This window comes from Plectropomus leopardus, chromosome 4 (assembly GCF_026936395.1).
Source record: "Plectropomus leopardus strain MGB_pleo_1.0 chromosome 4, ASM2693639v1, whole genome shotgun sequence".
Lineage (NCBI taxonomy): Eukaryota > Metazoa > Chordata > Actinopteri > Perciformes > Serranidae > Plectropomus > Plectropomus leopardus.
In genome coordinates, this window is record NC_142179.1 from 12,328,780 (window position 1) to 12,350,006 (window position 21,227).

Genomic DNA, 21,227 nt, shown 5'->3' on the forward strand with positions numbered 1-21,227 from the left:
CTTTTAGTTACTTTTTCCTTATAAACAGAGAACAATGGTTCAGGGTGTCACTGTAGTAAAGATTTTTATTGACGTATAAACGTGAATTTCCTTCTGTAAAAGTGCGAACTTACAGCATGGCAATACCCCAGTGTTTTCCAGCCCTCTCTCCCGCAGCCTGGAAACCAGACAGACCGATAAGAGCCACGGTGGGGGTGATGGTCAGAGGTCCTATGTACTTCAGCAGGATCCCGGGGAGACCCAGCGCTCCGATACACACCTCCACCAGGGATGACACGATAATAGCCCCTTGGATCTGATGGGAAATAAAAATTGAAGAGTCAGAGAGAGTTCACTAATAAGGGATGGGTTTTTTTGGGGGGGGTGGACTATGGCTTTGAAAGTGAAACTACACACTTAGACACTCCTGCAGTTTCAAAATGATTCTCTTTAAACTGAGTCATGCTTATGAAGCACGGGTGCAGGCTCAGATGGATACAAAATGATGCTGACTGAAGCACCTTAAAGTAGATTTTAATTAAATGTTTAAATCTCAAATAACACACCCCGTTTCGCCTGAACTATATGGCACTCAGCTTGTGGTGCTCAAAGTGCCAAAAGAATACATTTAAAAACTGCATCAAACTGCTACTCCTCTGGTTACTTATTTCCATGAAAAAGAAAATTCCTCTTCTACCAACCAACATTTGTGATATCCAAATCACGTGAAATCAAATTAATGAATAAAAAATAAAAACTAGAAAAGTTTCCATCACAGTCGGAGCAGATGAGGTTACAGAATAGTAATCCTGTTTGTCTGGTCTTTATCAGTCTTTGTGTTCCTTGCATAGCTTTTTATCACATGCACGTCGCTCCCGCCCTCAGCCCATCCATGTCCCATTCAACAATGTAATTTGGTCTGATTGAGTTTAGTCTCATTCGCGGGTCACATAAAAAACAATTACTCAACTGGCTTACGCAAACGGAAAAGGTTAACACAAATTAACAGCTTCTGTCACGGAAAAAAAACCCTGCAGCCATTTAAAGACACTGACACTCCCATTTAGAAACTTGGAAGAAAAACTCTCCTGTTCAAACATGAGCCTAAAAAAACATCCATTATTTAACCATGATACATAACAAATTATAAATATACTGATAAAAAATCTAAATACACTGACTGTAACATTGAGAAATACATTGTATTGTGTACACATTTCTGTGTGGTTATATTTAATTTAAATTTAGTTTTCTTCTTGATTCTGTTACATACATATGTTGTTTAACTTGTAAAATATACATGTACAATAGATCGGATATGTTATATACACAGTACACATACTTACGCTGTGTAATTATTCTTATGTCTATCATATAGTGATATTTTGCCATATCTGCCTGTATATATATATAATATGTACGTGTCTTTATCCATATCCTTTATATTTTACCACTTACTGTGCAACAGTATTTATACATTTCTACTGTTACAGTAAAAATAATACATACCATGCACGTATTACAATTATTAGGAACAACCAGCAATTATGGATGTAACTGCTATTTTTATAAGTGACAGGTGTATAGAGATTACATATTGTTTTATCTAATTTGTATTTTTGTCATATGATTTATTCTTATTTAGCACTTGATCATCATTTTTTCTCTTGCTACTGACTCTTGAGTTGCTGTTCCTTTGAACTCTTTCTTTTCTCTTTCTTTGCCTCACCTCTCGTATCCTGGGGTGCCAGATGTGCTCTGTGTGAAGGAGCTCTGTGCTGTTGAACACGGGAACTTCTGGTGGTGAAAAAAAAAACCAACAATGAGGAAACGAGATTAGAAAGAGAATTTAAAAATATCACTGTGTGAATCATAACTCTGCAGGCTTTTATGCAGACAGCATTTGGAGTTGAGATCATAGCGTAAAAGACAGGAACGTCTGTCTGAATGAGTCTTTGAGAGACAGACGAGAGAAGTTACCTGTGGTGTTACACTTCCATTTGTCCAGTGACAGGATGGCTTTGGCTGGTGCGAGGAAGGCGAAAGCGCTAGCCTGGAACAAAGGCAACCTAAACACAAGAAAAGCACAACAGATGACATTATGACATTATTGGGGTGAATAATCACAGAAATGCACAACAAAAAAAGTGTTTTGATTTCGTAAAAAGCAAGGTGATTCTTTGCAACACTGTTGCAAACTGTTGCAGTACTCTAAATATATTTCTCGTATAAACATCAGGGCAAATTCCTTGTAAGTAAAAACCTAATACCCAAGTAAAAATCTACTTGGTAATGGAAACTTTCTAATTCAGTTTCAAGTCAATAATGTGGGATTCAGAGATCATACTTCTTGATAGCTCTTATTATGTGGACTGTGAGAACCCCTCTGGTCTTTTTGGGAGGATCTAAGGTCAGTGAAACACAGGGTGAGTTATTGAGATCAGTCATGTTATTGCTGGCACAGATTTCGCTCCGTCTTTTCTTTCTCTTCCACTCAAACCATTGGTACCATTCAAACTTAAATAAACTCATAAACAAGTAACAAGTTTTTATGATGGCTGACCTTAAATTAGAACTGTAATTGGCTGTCATGACAATGGAGGGATATGAAAAGATCTGATCTGACGTCATATGAGTGGAAACACAAAAGACAGAAATAACAAAGGTGTGAATGACCCGAAACAGGAGGACTTTTATTTTTTCAAGAAAGGGGAAGTGAACAAAGTCAGAGCTAGAAGTATCATCTGTGAGTGTTACTGGTGCACTGAGCCAACTAAATCTGTGCCACAAAAAACATACACCCTGATGACATGACAAAGATCAGATTGGAAATGACACAGTGTTTGCTTCAAAAAAAAATATTTGTGGTTTAGAGACAGTATGCGGACATTAGTATTTAACCAACACTCCTACATATTATATGTGTGTCATCATGTTGCTTTGTACAGCTGCTTGTTTCCAATGTGTGCACAAGGACAAATCAATAGAAATGTTAACAAAAAAGACACTCTGAACTTGAGACTAGCACAAAAGTTTAAAAGATTTAGGCTTGAGACCTCAAGAAAAATAGTTTGATTTTCAAAATAACAAACAACAAGCAGGCAACATAAATCAGTAATTTCTCCGTTCCAATATTGGTACTTCAGTAAACTCTAACTTTCCACCTGCTACTCTCCATAACACTCAAGTTTAACCCTAAAGATACTAAGGCATCTATGCAGATGCTGCTTTATTCTGGAGTGCACAAATATATTTGTAGCAATGTAAAATGACATACTTTACTTTCTTAAAAGACTTTAGTCATTTGGAGCAAACAATCTCTTCCAATCTATAACACAGTGTTATGCACATGGACGGAAACCGAATAAAAGGTTCCAATTGAGAACCGGTTCCAAACTTTCCATCCATAGGAATCCTATACCTCAGAGTTTATTAATGCCATTACTCGATGCAGGTATGTCTTTTCAACAGCAGTGTATTGAAAAACAATGACATCAAACTCATGTCTAAGCTGCTGGAAACTTGCAACAACAAGGACTCATGGTGAAGAAGAAACAGTCCAAAGCATGACTTCATTTCACAAAAAACATGACAAATAATCTTTTGATGATCATTTCAAGTAAGCGTGAAAACATCAGCAATGTAAACATCTTTCTACACAACACAGGCTTACATTCCAGAAATGCCATGAATTCAACTCTCTACACTTGAGTGCCACTGCTTTTCAACCGAGCAGCATGTCTGTATAAATATCCTGTTATAATACACTTTCTTCTTTAACTAAGAAATACGGAATGACAACAAATGCTGTACAAATATTCTCACATTCATCCATTTTAGATGAGGAATAAAAACAGATGGTTGATGCTAAAATCTTGTGTGGGTTTGCTGTTTTACACACAGAAAATGATCTGGTATCCATAAAGGAATCTATGAAGAAACATACAGATAAGAAGTATTAATGATGGCACTGGTATCAATAAAATCATACCAGTTCCCATGCCGAGTTATGCAGTATGAAATCAGTGCATGGTTATGCTTAGACTGCTACCAATCTGCTCAAACACTGTGGGTCAAACATTTGCTTCAAGCTTTCAAACTGCATCTGCTAAAAGAATATTGTGCTCGGCTGCAAATATCAGACCCATCAAATAAAAACAGCACTTAACCTCCAGCCAGGACAGCTTACACTGAACAGATGTAATTTACCAGTCGGTAGAAATAAAGGACAATAAAGACGGACTTCAACTATTAATTATGGAAGTAGTTGTGTGTCTTTTTCAGCAAACAAAGGTATATAAGTAGGAAGAGGCTGTAAATAAATAAATAAAACTGTAGAAATAAAGAATCAAATTTAAAATAAAAGCAAGTCTACACTGAATCATATCAAATTTTATAAATGTCTGCAGGTGACAGCTGTTCACACAAGCAGGATACACAGTGAGACACACACAGACGCACGTTCACTTCACCTTTCCTGGAAAAGCATTTGGGTTTTTTTTTGGATCGACCTCACTTGGCACCGTGACTCATCACACAGACTGCTTTCTCTCCTCCCTCCACCCACTTCTTTCTATCCTTCAAGAAAATTCTGCAAAACTCTTGACTTGTGACTGATCGCTTGTGATCAGATTGAAATGCTAAATATGCAAGTAATCTTGCAGTATCCATCAGCTCATAAAAAATGTACATGCTAAAAATAAAATGTCCACTGTCATCCTCCAGCATGCAAACCAAGTTTCTCAATGAATAGAAAGCTACTGTGTGTGTCACCTCAGCTCAGCACTTCCTTTGAAAAGAGAGTGGGCTGTTGGTGTGACAAGAATGCCACTCCTGTTGAAGCCAAAACGCTGCTGTGTCTTTGTTTGTGTCAGAAAGTGAGGAAGAACTGAATAAGAGGTGAAGAGATAGACGACATTTTGACTTGAGAGCCTTCGCTCCCTCTCCCGGGAGAATGCACTGAACCGAAAATGTCCCTGCTGTTGCCATAATGAGTCAAATATTAGGTGTATTCTTAAGCTATTTTCTACTGACAAATGTTTGCTGAAAATTTGTCCATATAACGCATCACAATTTAAAGTTCTCTAACTGTGTTTAACCATATTACTTGGGTAACCCTTGCAGCTGCTATATATATGTGTATATATATATATATATATATATATATATATATAAATAAATAAAAGGGACACACCTCCAGTTTTACACATAAATATAAGGTGTCTCATCATGATAAGTGCTACTCAGCCTGTGAAAACTAAAGCTCTGTGGGCCTGATAGTGACTTCTGGGTAATCTCAGACTGAGAAAGCCTGTGTGGGGATTTAAAGACATGGGTTTTTAAGTTGCATTATGAAAACAGTAGGATCCTGCCTTTTAGGTGCTTGAACCATGCTGTTAGAGATAAAAGTCATTAGATCTTGACCTTTTTTTGAGCAATTTACCCCATTTCCGTGGCTTTATTTGAGCAGTTTAAAATAAGTAGGCATCTATAGCAATGAAGTGCTTTGCCCAACGACTGGCATTGTAGCCAAAATGCAGCGTTGAATATGACATGAAATGTGTCTACACTTACAGCAGACCCAAAGTGTTGACGTCATCTGGCGTCAATTCTGGCAGTCTGTTGAGCGGCCTTTTGGGTGTCTTGATGCTCATTACTCTTCAGTCTGGCCGAACAGGATGCTTCTTCCATGTTGCCAACATCAAATGTTTTGGTGCAGAGCAAACATCTGCCTGTCTCTTTGGTCATCCATAGTATTTGTTCTTCAGAAGCCATACGTTATTAAATAGGTCCTCCCAGGCATGTGCTTGTCTGCACATGCCTATCTGCACATGCCTGCACAACTGCTATCTGCACATTATCTAATCTGGCCCCCCATTTAAAAACATTTGGACACCCTGTCTGTGGTGGAGGTAACAGTTAACAAAACAGTTTTCTCTGCAGGTAGTGACCAAACTAACCTGCTATAAATGAGCAGAGCTGCCGTACTGACATGAGAACAAACAAATACCTGGGACCAGTAAAGCCCATCAGTATCAAAAATGATCTGAATGACGCACTGGACAATCTGTGCTCTGTTGACTTTGGCATGTACCCAAAAAATTCTGCTTCCGGACTTATACTGTATTTAATCCTTATTGGGACACTGGGAAAGTACCCAATCAAAGCCTGAGGGTAAACAAGATCGCTGACTCCTGATCTGACCCCAAAGCAGAGAAATGTGTGAGCAAAATAAAAGTCATGTTGAGTTTTGTAAGAGGCCTGCCGAATTTGTTTATCCTCATCTGTTTGTCTCAGCTGTTTCTAAGACATTTTTTCATTTCACGGTAAATCAAGGATCCTCATGAGGAATACAAACGTTACGATGAAACTACAAATATCCACACAAGTAATTAACAGGGTTCCCACACATGGAAAAAATTTCACTTTTCCATGACTTTTCAAGGACCCATAATAACCCCCCCCACACACACACACACTTTCCAGCGTTTTTCGGACATATCAAACTCTATTAAAACATAATTTCAGCCAGCTGAAGTTTTATAGCAGTTTTATAGTTCAAACCTGAATTAATCACTTGTGTTAAAGTTCTTCTTCAAAAGGTTTCCACTTTTTTTACCTCAAAAAGTTTCTCTGAGCATCCTACTGAATGTTTGAGTAAAAATAAATTAAAAAAAAGACAGATAGGACAATGTTTGCAAACTATTTCCATCGAGGCATCAGTCATGGACATGGAGTATGTGTCAAAAAGAACAGCGAGTATCTGTGTCTGTCTGGGTTTGTGTCTGAATGAGGTGATTTGGCAGAAGTGGCCGCTGAGGGAGCAATAATGACACACTCAGAAATCTGCCATGACATGATGGAAATGGTTCATTACAAAAACGGGAAAAGAGTCAGAGTTAACCTCCCTGAACTGCCCCTCTTTTATGAAAGAAAAACAACACCTCATGCCAACATGACCTGGCTTTCATTAAAACACAAATCCAAGAGATGGGATAATATCCAGGCAACAGGTAATATCTCATGTCAGTTGTTGTTTTATTGGTGAGGGATGGGACTGATATAACCCTCAGAGTGGAATCAGGTGGACTGAATCATATTATGTACGCTTGAGAGCATTAAACAAAGGTAGGGGTGAACCAGAGAGATCAACAGATTTCAGATACTGGATCAAGACGTGTGAAGAACGAGGGCGGCTCGAGGGCAGGCTGTGGACTGTGAGAGGAACAAGAGGAGGAGGAGGTGGAAGGAGAAATATGTGTAATCAGTCCCTGTGGTGACATGAGAAAAAAGATATGAATGTATTTTCAAAACAGAGCAGGTGCCTGCGTTTAAAAGAATTTAAAAAGTCTGGGAGAAACTGGGTTAAAAGAACACACGTGTTGCTGAAAGCAGGGGACTTCCCTCTAGGTTAGCAGACAGCCAACAAAGACACGGCTGTGTGTTTCATAGCCTGTCCAAAAGTGATGCAATAGTTGAACTACATGTAGGTCACTCCTCTGGTCCGCACTGAAACGCCACGTCTTTAGTTTCTGGAATCTCCTCATTCTCTGTTCTGTTGTCTCAATTTCTGGAAAGTTTACTGTCCACTCTGCAGTCTAAAGTTAAGTATATTTCTGTTTTTGCCAGTCCGGTCAGATGTACCAACTTTTTAACTGTATGCGAACTGGCTGAACCAACATTTGTCATAACGGCACAGTCTGGAAAATCAAAAAGTAGCCTAACAGAAATGGTGTCACAGCGCTGAAGCCAGTTTGTGTTGCATTAGTAATAAGTAATATGACTGAGTGATTTACATAATATTTTGTTTGTTGATGAGCCGTGTGCAAGTTACTGCTGAGCTGAGCACCAGCAACATGAAGAGCAAATTTCAGTAGAGATGGCGCATGTTCTGTTTGTTCACGGGAATATTAATGTGTTTTTTGGGATGAGACGGGACACTATAAAGTCAGTTTTTCAAGAAAAAATAACACTGCACCCATTTGACAAAATTTTGTATTTGAAGTGAATGAAAGAGGTGTCCTAACTGGCCGGACGTCCTGTTTGTATTATTCCTGTCACTTGATTTGAAAGTACCACAACAGGAACAGTTTACTCTTGAAGTTCAAAAAGGAATTATCAACATGAAACCTCATTGAGCTACAAAAACCTCAGAAAGATGGCAGCTGGCTGGTGGGAGATTGCCTGGAGGCTGAAAGTTTCTGGTAAATGACCATCGCTAATGACAACCTACTTGCTGTTTCATATTGTAATGCAGCATGTCATTCCATGTAAATATTACAATATAAAAGGTGTGTTTACTGTGTAAAAGGTCCAAACATAAGAAGACAGCGAGTACTTTCTAATCATCTTTTAAGTAACTACATCTCAAGTCTGATCTTGAGTGCTGATATTTGCATGGTTTATTTATATGATGAAACAAAAGTGCATATTTAAGGATTTAATGTTAATGAAGAGGTCCAATGTTTGAGGATGCCACGTGACAATTGGACGCTCGCTTGCAGTTGGGACTCTGTGTAATTATGTTCATCTTGTGGAGCAGTTGCTGAGTCAAGTGCAACATCTACTGGTAAAATTTGGTGTACTGGTCCGGTATTTTGCATAATATCAAACCAGTCTAAAAATGTTTAGAGCGGCCTAACACTCCTTTTGTAACATGAATGAAAACTTGAAACTTGAAAGCGTCATTAACTCATCACACATTGATAGAATATATGCATTAAAGTAAACTTTGACAGAATAAACCCCCTTAAAATATTAAGAGGAATTACGTATCTCTGCTTAATGTATCTGTGAGATCTTTTTAAATTTCAATACAAATTTGAAATTAAAACTGACTCTGGGGAACCTACCATGACAATAAGAAGGGACATGTGAGCCTCTACTTAAGCCGTGCGAACACACTTTAACACACTTCAGAGCGACATGAAGAGGAAGGATGGAGAAAGAGGAACTTAACGTCCACAACGACCCTTGTCTTTAAGTAGTACTTAAGAGATGACAGGGCGAAGGAAGAGGAGGGGGAGGTGAGGAAGTGACAGACTGAACACGATGTACGACTTACAGAACAGCTGCAGTTTGGTGTTTGTGTGTAGACATGAGTCTTCTAGGGGTTTTTTTCCGGAAATCATTTCCATAAGTCTGTGTGAGAGTGTTTTGTGTGTACCTGCAGCCCAGCGTGGTCTGCAGCAGCGTGGTGATCCCCACACAGAAGAAGATGGTCCCAATGAGCTGACTGGTGGCCCACTGATCAAAGCCGACGCACATCGCCTCGGCGAGGAGGAACGGCACGGCGATAGTTCCACTGAAACATGTCAGGTAGTGCTGCAAAGACAAAAAAATTATAAATATATAAATAAATAAAAAAAATAAAAAACAACCCAGAGTCACTGTGTATATGTGTGTCCATTGTTAGACATGAGTTTGATGACACAGACTGTAAACACAGAAATACCACAGTTACAATCTATTAGGAAGTTCCCTCAATTTGATCATCATCATAAACCTTTTTTTCTTTAGGATTACCATCTTCTATGAAAACTTTGCTCTCTTGGGACAAAAAAAAAAAAAAAACAAAAAAAAAAAAAACAATACCCAGATGTGAATGAAATTTGGTAATTTGGTATAGCGTTTTAGAAGAGGCAGCCATTAAACCACATTATATTTTGACTTAAAACTTCAATCTTGATGAAAATAAGTTATTTTAACCCTTTGTTTTAAACTGAATCAGAAGAAGAAAAAAAACAAAACCTGCTACAGAGTTCCTTTTCATTACATTTGGTACACAGGTGGAAAACATGATCTCATAATCATGCCTGAAAAACTCTCCTGAACGAATTGTGTAACTGAAAACAAATTTACTGCCCAGGGCACATTTACCAGGTCTGCGTGTTCATGAGAAATTTGACAATGTTTCACATTATTATAAAATCACCTGCTAATAATAACAGCCACTCAACAGTGGGACTCATCTACATTCTCTTTACATGATTCATCCCTGTACCGGTCTGTATTATTGCTAGAACAATCATGTGTGGAAAAACCACTCCCACATTATTTCACCTGGCCTAACTGCTACACGTGAGAGTGGAAACCCCTGAATCTCAAGTTAGTTAGTCTCACATGCAATTTTCCTTTGATTAGTTTGACTCACTTAATAGTTTAGGAATTAAGCTGTACATATGGTGGCTTTGATTTTATATTTTCTGTATAAGTAGAGTTTCTTTTGATCTAATTAGATTTTTATTAGAAATTTGAAGCACAATGATGCTAAGGAATATCATGTCATAAAAAATCCCAGAGGGTAAAAGCATTATGTTTACCCACTAATTTCCCAGAGCTGTCTTCGATGGAGACAAAAGCCATGCATAGAAACACACAAAACATTGCAAAAAAAAAAATAAAAATACACTGTAAACTGAGTCACCCCCCTTGCAACTCCATACCCATGGTTCAAATTTCCCTTTCTCAAAGGTGAAGAAAGGCATCCCTCCCCACGAATCCTTCCTACTTTTTGTTTTAAGAAGTGCTTTTGTTTGGCTTTGTTTAACATGCAGGGACAGGTTGTTCTATTGCTGTTTTACCTTTAACAAGAAGAAAACACCATCACATAATACCTGCTCTTATGTTAAGTTGGCTTTCAGCCATGTCAGTTTCATAGTTCATATATTCTAGGGCCCTTTTGTGAATGATATCAAACATACGGGTAAATTTTAGTATTTTTACTCAATCTTAAACAGATAATAATCCGACAGGCTTTATTTCTTTCTAGGTTTTAATACTCACTAAGTCTCAAATCTTTGCATCAAAGTCCCAAGTCAAGACCAACAAGTCCCAAGTCCTAAACTTTTAGTTTCAAGTCACAAACAAGTCATAATGCGCTCTTCACCACATGTAATGCCATTGTAACAACAGTGGAATAAGACTGGCTAAACATTAGCTCTCGAACTATGTTAATATTAGTCTTGACTTAATGTTTTTTGTGCAATTTCAAATGTCAAGATCTTTTTTGTCAACCACTACTTAGTTTTTGGATGCAAACAAAATTATCTTTAGTATCTTTTTTTCCAACTGGCACTCAGTGACATAACGTTATATCTTCATGGTTCTCCTCTCAACTTGTTTAGATGCTGTCGGACTGGTTCATACAAAGTGAATCTGGGGAATTGAGTGTCGACGCTCTGAATTGGCACACTTTTAAAATAACATACATTTTAATATTTGTGCTTGGGGGAAGGCAATGAGTATTTTAAAGTTGAAAGGCTCAAGTCCAAGTGAAGTCACAAGTCATTGGTGTTTAAGTTCAAGTTGAGCTGCAAGTCTTTTTTGATTTTGTCAAGTCGAGTCTTAAGTCATTACATTTGTGACTCCAGTCTGACTTGTGTCCAAGTCATGTAATAAGTCCACACATCTGGTTTATTTATTATTATTAAAATATATGGTATTTAAGCGTAATGTTCATTTCTTTTCTCATGACAAACAACTCTTCACTCATCAGTCTTTTCTAGTCTGTCCTGACAAACAGGCCGTTAATGTGATTGGTAATCCTGGAGCCAGAATTTTCTGAGCTGTATTAAGCCCCAGTATTCTACAATATACAATATTTGATGCTAATTTGTATCCAGATGTACTCTTACTTCTAAAATTGTATTTTCCTCGAATATTACAAAATCCAAAACACATTTGAAGGACTGTGAAGCCATAGTAGGTCTCTGTGCTCAGTCCTTTCATTTATTTCCCAGAAATATATATAAAAGGTGTTTGTAAAAGGGCTCAACAGATTATCCACCTGGCCGATTAATGGGGCCAGTGTATCTGCATTTTATCTGAATGATAAAATAAATATAATAAATATGATAAAATGAATTAAGGAAAAAGTGCAAAGAAAGTGTTGGCATGGGAGGAACTTTTACTATATGAAACCTAAAAAATGCATATCAGTTTCAAATGATGGTTTTCGGTGTCATTAACTACTAATAATCTGTATCAGCCCTGAGAAACCAATATTGGTCGACCGCTAAAAGATGTTCTTAGTAATGACTACAAAACAAAAGTCCAGACGCAAACTCATTGTGGTCACAAAGTGAGAACATAAGCCCACAGAACCACCTACATGATGACCTCTGTAAGCACAATCCTATTTTTGTTTCTAGCGTCAAGTTGCATAATGAAGGTTTTGGACGGTCTGATGAAAAATACTGCACTGAGATGACAAGTACAACCACTGTGATGATGTGACACACACTGATTATACAGGACCTGTGTACATGCATGTCTTGCAGGTCTCATGTTGAGATATCTCCAGTTTAAAGACAAAGTACTGATGACACACACTGTCAACCATGACACATAACAGTTCAGTATGTAGTTTTACCTGTAAGCCCAAGAACACACACAGATACCAGGGTGGGGTGTCTTCAATAGTGTAGATCATATCCATTCTCCGTGCATCTGTACTATCTGTGCTGTCCAACGTCTCAGACATTGAGCTCTAAACACACAAAGAAACAAAAAGAATGAATATCCTTATCAGGTTTACTTTGTCCTGTTCACTTCACTTTGTGTAAAGTGCAAAATAATGCTTCTGCTGAAATATTTTTATGTGAAAGTTCAGGAAAATAACAGCCAGATCACACTGATCTCGTCAAATGTTGATGTGAGAACAGCACGTCTAAGCGGATATGAGAAAGGCTGGAATTTCATGAATGATAAGAAAAAAGAACAAAAAAAACAGAGACTGTGTGAAAGAGAACCAAACACATGACTTCAGTCTCTCTGAAAAAAAAAACGCACAGTCACAGTGACAATAAGAAAGGAGGGAAGATAACATGGTGATGTGTTTGGGTGAATTAGTACTTTATTTATGCTAACTGCAGAGTAAATGAGTTTGTGTTTCACTGCTGAAAATACAAAGAACCAGGGATGTGGTAAAACTAGTAAAGCTGACTGAGCTTGCAAATCCTTTTACTTAAAGAGTCAGGCATCTCTCATGGCCAGAACTATATGCTTATTTTATTAATTCACATTATTAATCATAATAATTAGTGAAAATGTAATTAATATTGGATGTGGAATTTGCTAAAAAGGGTCAACATATGAACACGTTAAATATAACTGATCAATAATGATGGATTTTGCTTCAAGATGTTTATAGTATAAATTGCTTTGTATAAAATACAAAATTAGATAAGTGAGAAAAAGAAAAAGGAAAAACAAAACAACAAAAACGACAACAATTTAAGTTCTAAACGTGAAAGTCATAATAGACAGAACATAAAAAATCAAAACCAGTTTTAAGTCATGAGAGCATTTTGGTGCTTTACACTGATATAAACAGCCGTTTCTGATGGGGAGCTGAAGCCATTATATCACCTTCTTCAAAGCCAGACTCCATTGAGAAAAACAGTAATCAAACTTAGCTAAAGACAGGAGCTGCTGGTCTGCTGCTGCCTCTATCAGTTTCTTTGTTTGTGTTATTGTGTGACTTTGGCTTTAAACAGTTATTTCAGATTCACAGAAGTCACACAATAACACAGACTAACTAACTGATCGAAGCAGCGGTAGACCAGTAATTCCAGCACTCAGCGAGCTAAAATTACTGTTTTTGTCAACGGAGTCTGAAGGCTTTGATGAGAGCATAGTGAGAAACTGAAGCTGTAAGTGGTTTCCCCGTCAGAAAGGGCTGTTTGATTGAAAGGTAAGGCAGTTTAAATATTCTCAGTATAGTGTAGTCTTTAACTTATTTACTTTTTTAGGTAGGGCAATTTTACGGGGCTAAAATGTGCTTGGTTGCTGATCCCCGTCCACAGCAGGACATTGCTTGGCTTCCATGTCGATACTGCTGCCTGCTTCTCCAAATGGGGCTGTGCTGACTGACTACTGGACATCTAATAAAGGTAAAACACGGACTATGGATAAGTACCCCACTTCAAAAAATTGTACTATCCCTTTAGGATGTTCAGCTTAGAAACTTGGATGTCATTTTTTTATTCTCTTGAACTTAACAACAAAAATACACAAAGAAAACCAAACAAGATACAACTACACACAAACCCCTAACCTGATACACCCACGACAAACAAATAAAATACAGACAACAAGCAGAAAAAAAGGCTGCCAGGGTAGGTAATCAACACGAGGGACTCACATGCAGCAGCATTAAATTAAGTGCTTTTTTAGTCTAACTGATAACAGCCTCACTGTTTACTGCTTACTCTCATCGCAGCCGTATCAAACTATTACAATCAGTTATTGATAAAGCAAACTGACTGTTTCAGACCGCTGCGTCTTCACACTAAAAGCATTCATCTGGAAAAACACTGCTTTTATTGTGAAGCAGCTGCTGGGACCGCAAAGTGTCAACACTGACTGCAATCATCTATGAATAATGCATCTACAAAAACAAGACAGTGGATGAGTTTTACATTTTTCTATGAGTAACGAAAGATGAAGGAGCAGCCACAGTGAGCTCTGTGCTCTGCTGTCAGATGGAAAACTACTCTGAGATCTCAACTAAAACAACATGTGTTTGCTTATTTGAACGGTAAACACACACACCAGTTGTTGTTCTGTTGCATGTCTGACAGAGTAGCTGTTCAAGTGCGTGTAAACTGTAGTATTAAACCACAGGTGTTGTTACTACGGTAACCACGACTTATAAATTCACTAGGACTGAAATCTGAAGGATTACATCTTTGAGAATGTCGGGGAAAGGTGAAGGAGCGAAAGAAAAGTCCTTGAAACTTTGATTGCGAGTGATTATGAGTAAGCTTTCTGCACCATGTGACCATGTATCAGTCTGCTTAATACAGGCTTATTCGGGAGTAAAATAGCACTTTTGATGACTAATAACGACACGTGAGGATTGTTTGTTTCACTTCTCCGTTTTTCCTCTGTGGTTACCTTTTCTGCTCCTTGATTATCTTTAGTGTAGATAGCCATCAGTTCTGTGTTCTCAGTATCCTGGTCTCCACTGGCACCGCCCACGCCATTCACCACCACCTAAACACACAAACACACACATTATTAATATCTCTCTCCTTTCATAAAGAAAAGGGCAATCTTAATCACAGTTTGCCAAAGCAACATTGACCCAACCAACTGATAGAGGAGAACGCTCACAGTGTTGACACATTGTTGGCCGTCTGACAAGACCATATGAAAAGACAGGTGAGATGCACAAGTCGCAATCTTCATGTAAGTGTGTGCGATGCCGTTTCGAGAAAGCAACAGAAATGTTAAATCAAACAGAAATGGAACTGTCCCTCCTGGCTCCCTTGCAGTCAAGATGGCCGCAAAGACAACAAAAACAGAGATTTATTCATGTTGTATCATGCCTGACTTTAGTGGATCATAACATATTGGGTATAGAATTAATCTGCAGATGCTCTGGTTCAAAATGAGACCAAACATTTCTCTGTATGTCAGTTTTTTAAACACAACTAAGGCCTAAATGTATCCTGCAGCCTCTACTGGCTGGTTAAGAAGAGTTAGGAGTCGGTGGTTAATGATGGTATAAAACAGTCAATAGAGGTTTTCAGCAATTGTAAATCACTGCAACCACAAGAGATCCTTGAGCATAGAGTCATAAATGTGAGCACAAAATATGAGGCTGATTGTTCAAGTAGTAGCAGCAAGATTGACTGTTGACAGAAAGAGGTTCTCACATGGCCAAATCCATGATCCCCTCCAGGCGTGTGAAGAGACACATTGTGAAGAGGACTAAAAGCTTACATTTGAAGATGATATAGTTTTGGATGTTTCCATGTTTGAGGGACAAGATGCAAAGAGACTAAAGTGTGTAAAGACGCTCATCCATTAACTGCCAGCAATCCCTCTTGACTGTGTTGTTACAGAGTCCTTTTTACAGCCTAGTTTTTACTGTTCAGCCCTGCAATCCCTTCTGAGAAAAACCTCTGCATGCCGACTGCCCCAGATTTAACACTGGACAGTAGAGTCTGTGCATGTATCGAAGGAATTTCTAAAACGTTGGAAAAGAATGTCTAAAAGTTGAGGCTTTTACACAGAAACAAACACACAAACAAAAGGAAACTTTAAGCTCCAATCACCCCCCCCCCTCCCAACCTTGTGTTGTTCTGAACGGCTCCAGAAAACGACACAAAAGAAGCCTTGAGATTGTTCTAACAAACGGGACAGAGGTTATCTGAAGCCAGGCTTCATGGTCACCGCCGCAGCTCTGTGGAAAGTTTTATTCTGTGGCTGCCTGCATCCCGACCTTAAAATCTGCTCACTCCAGGCTGACAATTCTGTCTGATTTCAGGCAAATTCAGTGGATGGAGTGAGTGGACTCAGTACCTGCATGAACTGAACTGATTTCATTGAAACTTGGATGCTTTGGAAACAAGCTGTAATTACAACACTGACAGTATAAACTCACCAAGTTAATATGTTAAATGTGTTATCAAAAAGTTGCCGATTAGTTTTTCTTTAATTTCATACTTTTTAATCCAATAATTTACAGGATTTTTGTTCTTGATTTTGTTTTTTTTAAACACATCGTACTGTATGTAATGTGTCTTTAAAGACCTTTGAAACTATTAGCAGCATTAGCATCATTCACAGTTATGTTTTTTTGGATAACAGATGAATTTAGGTTTGCTGGCTTTTTAGCTCCATTTTGATTTCTACCAACTCCTGAGGGAAATATCTGGCTCTTCATCTGCTCAACTGTTTTCATCAGCTGGTTGCCAACTTTGTCAGTTTGCCAAATTGTTCTGAGCAGGTGTCAGGTGCAGGTTTATTAGAGCTTATTACTGAAAAATATAAAGCTGTTGAGAGTGGTGATACTGAACCAAAACCGTGAAATTGGAAAACTAAAACTATGGGCTGGTAGTGAAAATCTTATATTATGATGGCCCTATTCCACACTAAACAGTCATTTGAGTCATTTTGAATATGAATATACAGTTACTTTAGCATTAACGATAAGTTTAAGTAGCAAAATTGGAAGTACTCTTTGGAGAAAAAAGCATGTCAGAACTTGTGTAAATGTACCTGGCTAATTTTTATCACTGGAATTATGATTAAAAAAAGTTAAATTAAAGCAGAAATTTGTGTTTGTTTAATGAGTCTAAGGTAAGGTGCTATTGTTGCCTTTTGACCTACATGAAGCTCTTGTCTCACACCAACAGGACAAACAAAGGAAATGGATGGACTGAGCAGCAGCACGCACCGACTGACCACCAAGTATACAGTTTGTGTGTGTGTGTGTGTGTGTGTGTACACTCAGGCCGTGCTCACAAAAATAGAGTCAAGGGAAAAGCAATGAAAAATCTGAGCATGTGAGCCAAAGACAGAGGGAGGAGATGGAAGAGGACAGACATTTTAGGTTGCGTGCATATTGACCAAACCCTGTCTTTGTTATTTCACGTGAGACTGCCACAGGGCCGGGACACATGCCGCCTCTTGAGCCTACTCTGTGGTGCAAACTTTCGGGAGAAAGGAGGCAGGTTGCGTCTGAGGTTGCCAAGTGACCATAACTTGCACAGAATCATAGCCTACTAAGTAGAAATCCTGAGTGCAGAGCTGATGTTCTCCCCAGCGTTATTTTGTGTGTATTATGCCTCAAATATTGTTGGTAGGATGGATGTAAAGCTCTGGGCAGGCCTGCACAAAAGTGATCACCAGCTTCTTCATATTTACCACAGAAAGATACGTATGGAGGAAGGGAAAGATATCTGCCAGCTGTGACTGGCTGTTACTTCCATATGACATGCGGTGCCACCTGCTGCATTCCTAAAGATGAAATCTGATTATCTCAGGACGCAACCATCGCGCAAAAGCGTGGCAAATACTGTTCCTGCTGCATGTTCCTGATGCACCTGTGGTTTTGTCTTTTGTTTTTATCATTTTATAGCCAGGTCATAACAATTGTTTGTGTACCGGAATAGGGTAGAAATCGGCGCCATGCTTGCTCTCCTCCTCAAATTTTCCTCCCTCACTGCTGCTGTCCATCGTCTTGGAGGTTGTATTCTTCCCCACGCCCATCCTTGTGTCTTCGATATCCTCCTCGTCTTCTTCTCTCTCTGTCCCTCCTCCGTCTCGCTCCGGTGTGAACACTGCAGATGAATTCTTCAGTCCGATTACATCGTCCAGGACTGACTCATCTGCTGGGAAACCAAAAGAGACAAACAGACAGCGAGATTAATATCTTGATTTATAATGTCAAAGGTTCTAATATCCTAACTTGTGACGGTCTCGTCACACCAAAGCCCGAGAGGCTGCCAGGCTGCACGTCTTCTCAAAACTTATCTCAGGTCTTTTGTTGTCGCTAATTGTCATGTTTTATTTCCGATGGCAAAGTATGTTTACAGCGACCACTCATCATTTATCAAGGGAAAAGAAATCATTATGCTGCTTGTAGCTTTTCAAATGCAAAGATCTAATACACATTTCAAAACCTTACATCTCTATTTTGGCTGCTGTGGGTTTTTTGGTTGCTAATTAGATCATGTACACACTCCCAAGACATCAGTTTTGACTCAGGTAATTTGCTGTCTGCTATGGAGTGATCTAAACCTCCAACAGCTATCAACTATTATGATAATCAATGAGAATTTTTCAAGCAAAATTGAAGGAAACGTTGATAGCCTCTCAACTGTGACATGAGGAATTCGCACATTTTCTTTGTCTCATGTGGTAGTAAACTAAATCTCTTTATCTGTAGACAAAAAATCTAAAGATGTCATTTTGGCCTTTAAGAAATGTCTGTCATTTTATAAACTTAACTATCTAATTTGTAGTAAAAAATAAATAAAAATAAAAGTTGCAGCCCTAAACCAACCAAAAAAATATTCAAATTAATTAAGAAATAATCATCCATGTTGCCAACAGACGTGAGCAGAGAGGAGGAGGCAAATACATAGAGAGCTGAGATTATACAGAGTGAAACACAGATGTGTGTTTGACAGAGAGGAGCAGAGTGATCAGAGCTGAGAGTGATGAAAAGGCAGCAGAGAGACAGATAGACAATACCTGCTCAGACGAACTGATAATTCTCAAATTCCTGATGCCAAGGAAACTTTTGTGTTTGACACAAACAAAGGTTCCCATGACATCAAACCTTGAGTTATGTCGCTGTGCACCATCTCTGGCATTTAGCTGGCACCGACAAAACTTTTTTTCAATTTATCGTTAACTGTCCCTTACGACGGAGGATTAGGGCCACATTAAGGAAAAAAAATTAATTATTTACGAAATTAAAGTCATTAGTTACGAGAAAAAACTCATTATTAACGAGAAAAAAGTCATTATTAATGAGAAAAAAGTCATTATTTACGAGATTAAACTCATTATTAACGAGATCAAACTCATTATTAACGAGAAAAAAGTCATTATTTATGAGAATAAAGTCATAATATTCAAACCTGCTGCTTTTGGAGACACTTGTTAACATGAGGGCTACGGAGGATTTGGTTGAGTTGTATTTTAGGATAGGTTTCACAAACAAGGAGATACTTAATCTTTTGGCACATCAGCATCACATTATCATAAGTATCAGGACTTTAAAAAGAATATGCAAGAAATTGCATCTTTTCCGGCGAAAGAACCAGCCGGACTTGGAGGATGTTGCTGCTTTTCTGGAGGGGGAAATGGCTGAACTGGTCAACTGCAGGGTTATCGTTGGATGCATCTACGGGCTATTCAGAGGGGTTTCGTTGTGTCTCAAGAAACAAATCCTCCGTAGCCCTCATTTTGACAATGGTCTCCAAAAGCAGCAGGTTTGAATATTATGACTTTATTCTCATAAATAATGACTTTTTTCTCATTAATAATGAGTTTGATCTCGTTAATAATGACTTTTTTCTCGTTAATAATGACTTTTTTCTCGTTAATAATGAGTTTAATCTCGTAAATAATGACTTTTTTCTCATTAATAATGACTTTTTTTCTCGTTAATAATGAGCTTTTTCTCGTTAATAATTTTTCTCACTTGGTACTTTTAAACCCTTTTAAGCCATCATTTTCAAAGTTTTTGTGTTTAAGTGACTAATGGGACAAACACATTTTGAAATTGGTCTGCAACGTAACCACTCGGGACATGTTCAGTGTAGTCCACCAAAAGTGACTGTTTTTGCCACTGACAGGCTCAGATTACTGTAGAAGGATCCCTGCAGAGATAGATCTTTTTGTTAAGAGCAAGATCCTTTCTGTCTAAACAAAAACAGCCCAGAAATCAACATCCTCAAACACAATAGACTCCTTTTAAATAAACAGTAATTTTATCGTTGTAAAACACATTTCATTCAAAATTGACAAAAACAAAATAAAACTCACAAAAAAAAACAGTCTTGGTTTGTCTTTCAACTGTCCCAACAATCACAAACTAATCACAAACCTTTATTTCTCCCAGTTAGATGTGAAAATATGATGACTCTATACACGCTAAAACTACTGTTTATTAAATGGAGTTAAGTGGGTTAGGGCGTTTGTAATTTGGTGCAAAAAGGTTCTTACTCTTTAACGAGAGGGTCTATCTCTGTGGGATCCTTTCCATGATGTTGTCGGACACTTACAATCACAATAACAATCTGAGCCCGTCAGTGGAAGAATCACACACTTTCAGCGGATGTGAATTTATGAAGTGGACATGCCCAGAAAGTTTACATAGAAGCCCGTTTCGCTGCTGCGTGCTATAGCGCTCTCTTTCATTACTGGACCAGTTTTAAAAAAATAGTTGCTGCCTTTTGTCACTTAGATACCAAGAGAAGAGAAAATAGAGTCTAGATTGAAAAATATCAAACCAAAAGTGTGAGAAAGTCAAAAGTTGCCAATATCTCAGGGTTGAGGACTGTCACTAACTTAAGCCCATTTTAATTAAAATATGTGTGTGTGTGTGTGTGTGTAAGACAGAGAGATAGTGATGACTGCTGTGTGACTGAACTGTCGTGTTGTTATGTTATATAATATGCACTTTGACCTCAGTCTCTATAAAAGAGATCTCTCTGAAAATGGATCTTTATCTCAATGAGATTTGATTGATCTGATAAAATAAAGCTGAGCTAACAAGCTGATCTCTGACAAAACATTGCAGGATGGTTTGGTCTTCACATTACGTTAAAAAATAGATATTCAGCCACACACTGAATGAATTGAGCTTTGCGCATCAGACAAACATCAGATATCTCAGGTTCTATCTCTGTCACCGCTGTCTGGAACTAACAAAGGATGTTTCCATGTTTTAAAATTACAGTGCCATGGTCTTTTATCTTGTTAAGGCTCAATAAGAC

General features: G+C 38.2%; 1 protein-coding gene across 4 annotated transcripts in view; it reads right to left on the reverse strand.

The window, feature by feature from the left end:
- Positions 1-21,227, reverse strand: part of slc23a2 (solute carrier family 23 member 2) — a 52,784-nt gene that overhangs the window by 13,688 nt on the left and 17,869 nt on the right. For 2 of the 4 annotated variants that reach the window (XM_042487449.2, XM_088076573.1), the window contains 7 exons: positions 17,881-18,104; positions 14,881-14,979; positions 12,353-12,469; positions 9,146-9,303; positions 1,960-2,048; positions 1,709-1,776; positions 114-295 (listed from right to left, as the gene is read on the reverse strand). In XM_042487449.2, the coding sequence (XP_042343383.1) occupies positions 114-295; positions 1,709-1,776; positions 1,960-2,048; positions 9,146-9,303; positions 12,353-12,469; positions 14,881-14,979; positions 17,881-17,985 (818 nt within the window). In that variant the 5' untranslated portion in view covers positions 17,986-18,104. Of the gene's footprint in view, positions 1-113; positions 296-1,708; positions 1,777-1,959; positions 2,049-9,145; positions 9,304-12,352; positions 12,470-14,880; positions 14,980-17,880; positions 18,108-21,227 lie in introns of all 4 variants that reach the window. The other 2 variants (XM_042487448.2, XM_088076572.1) reach the window with 1 other exon arrangement.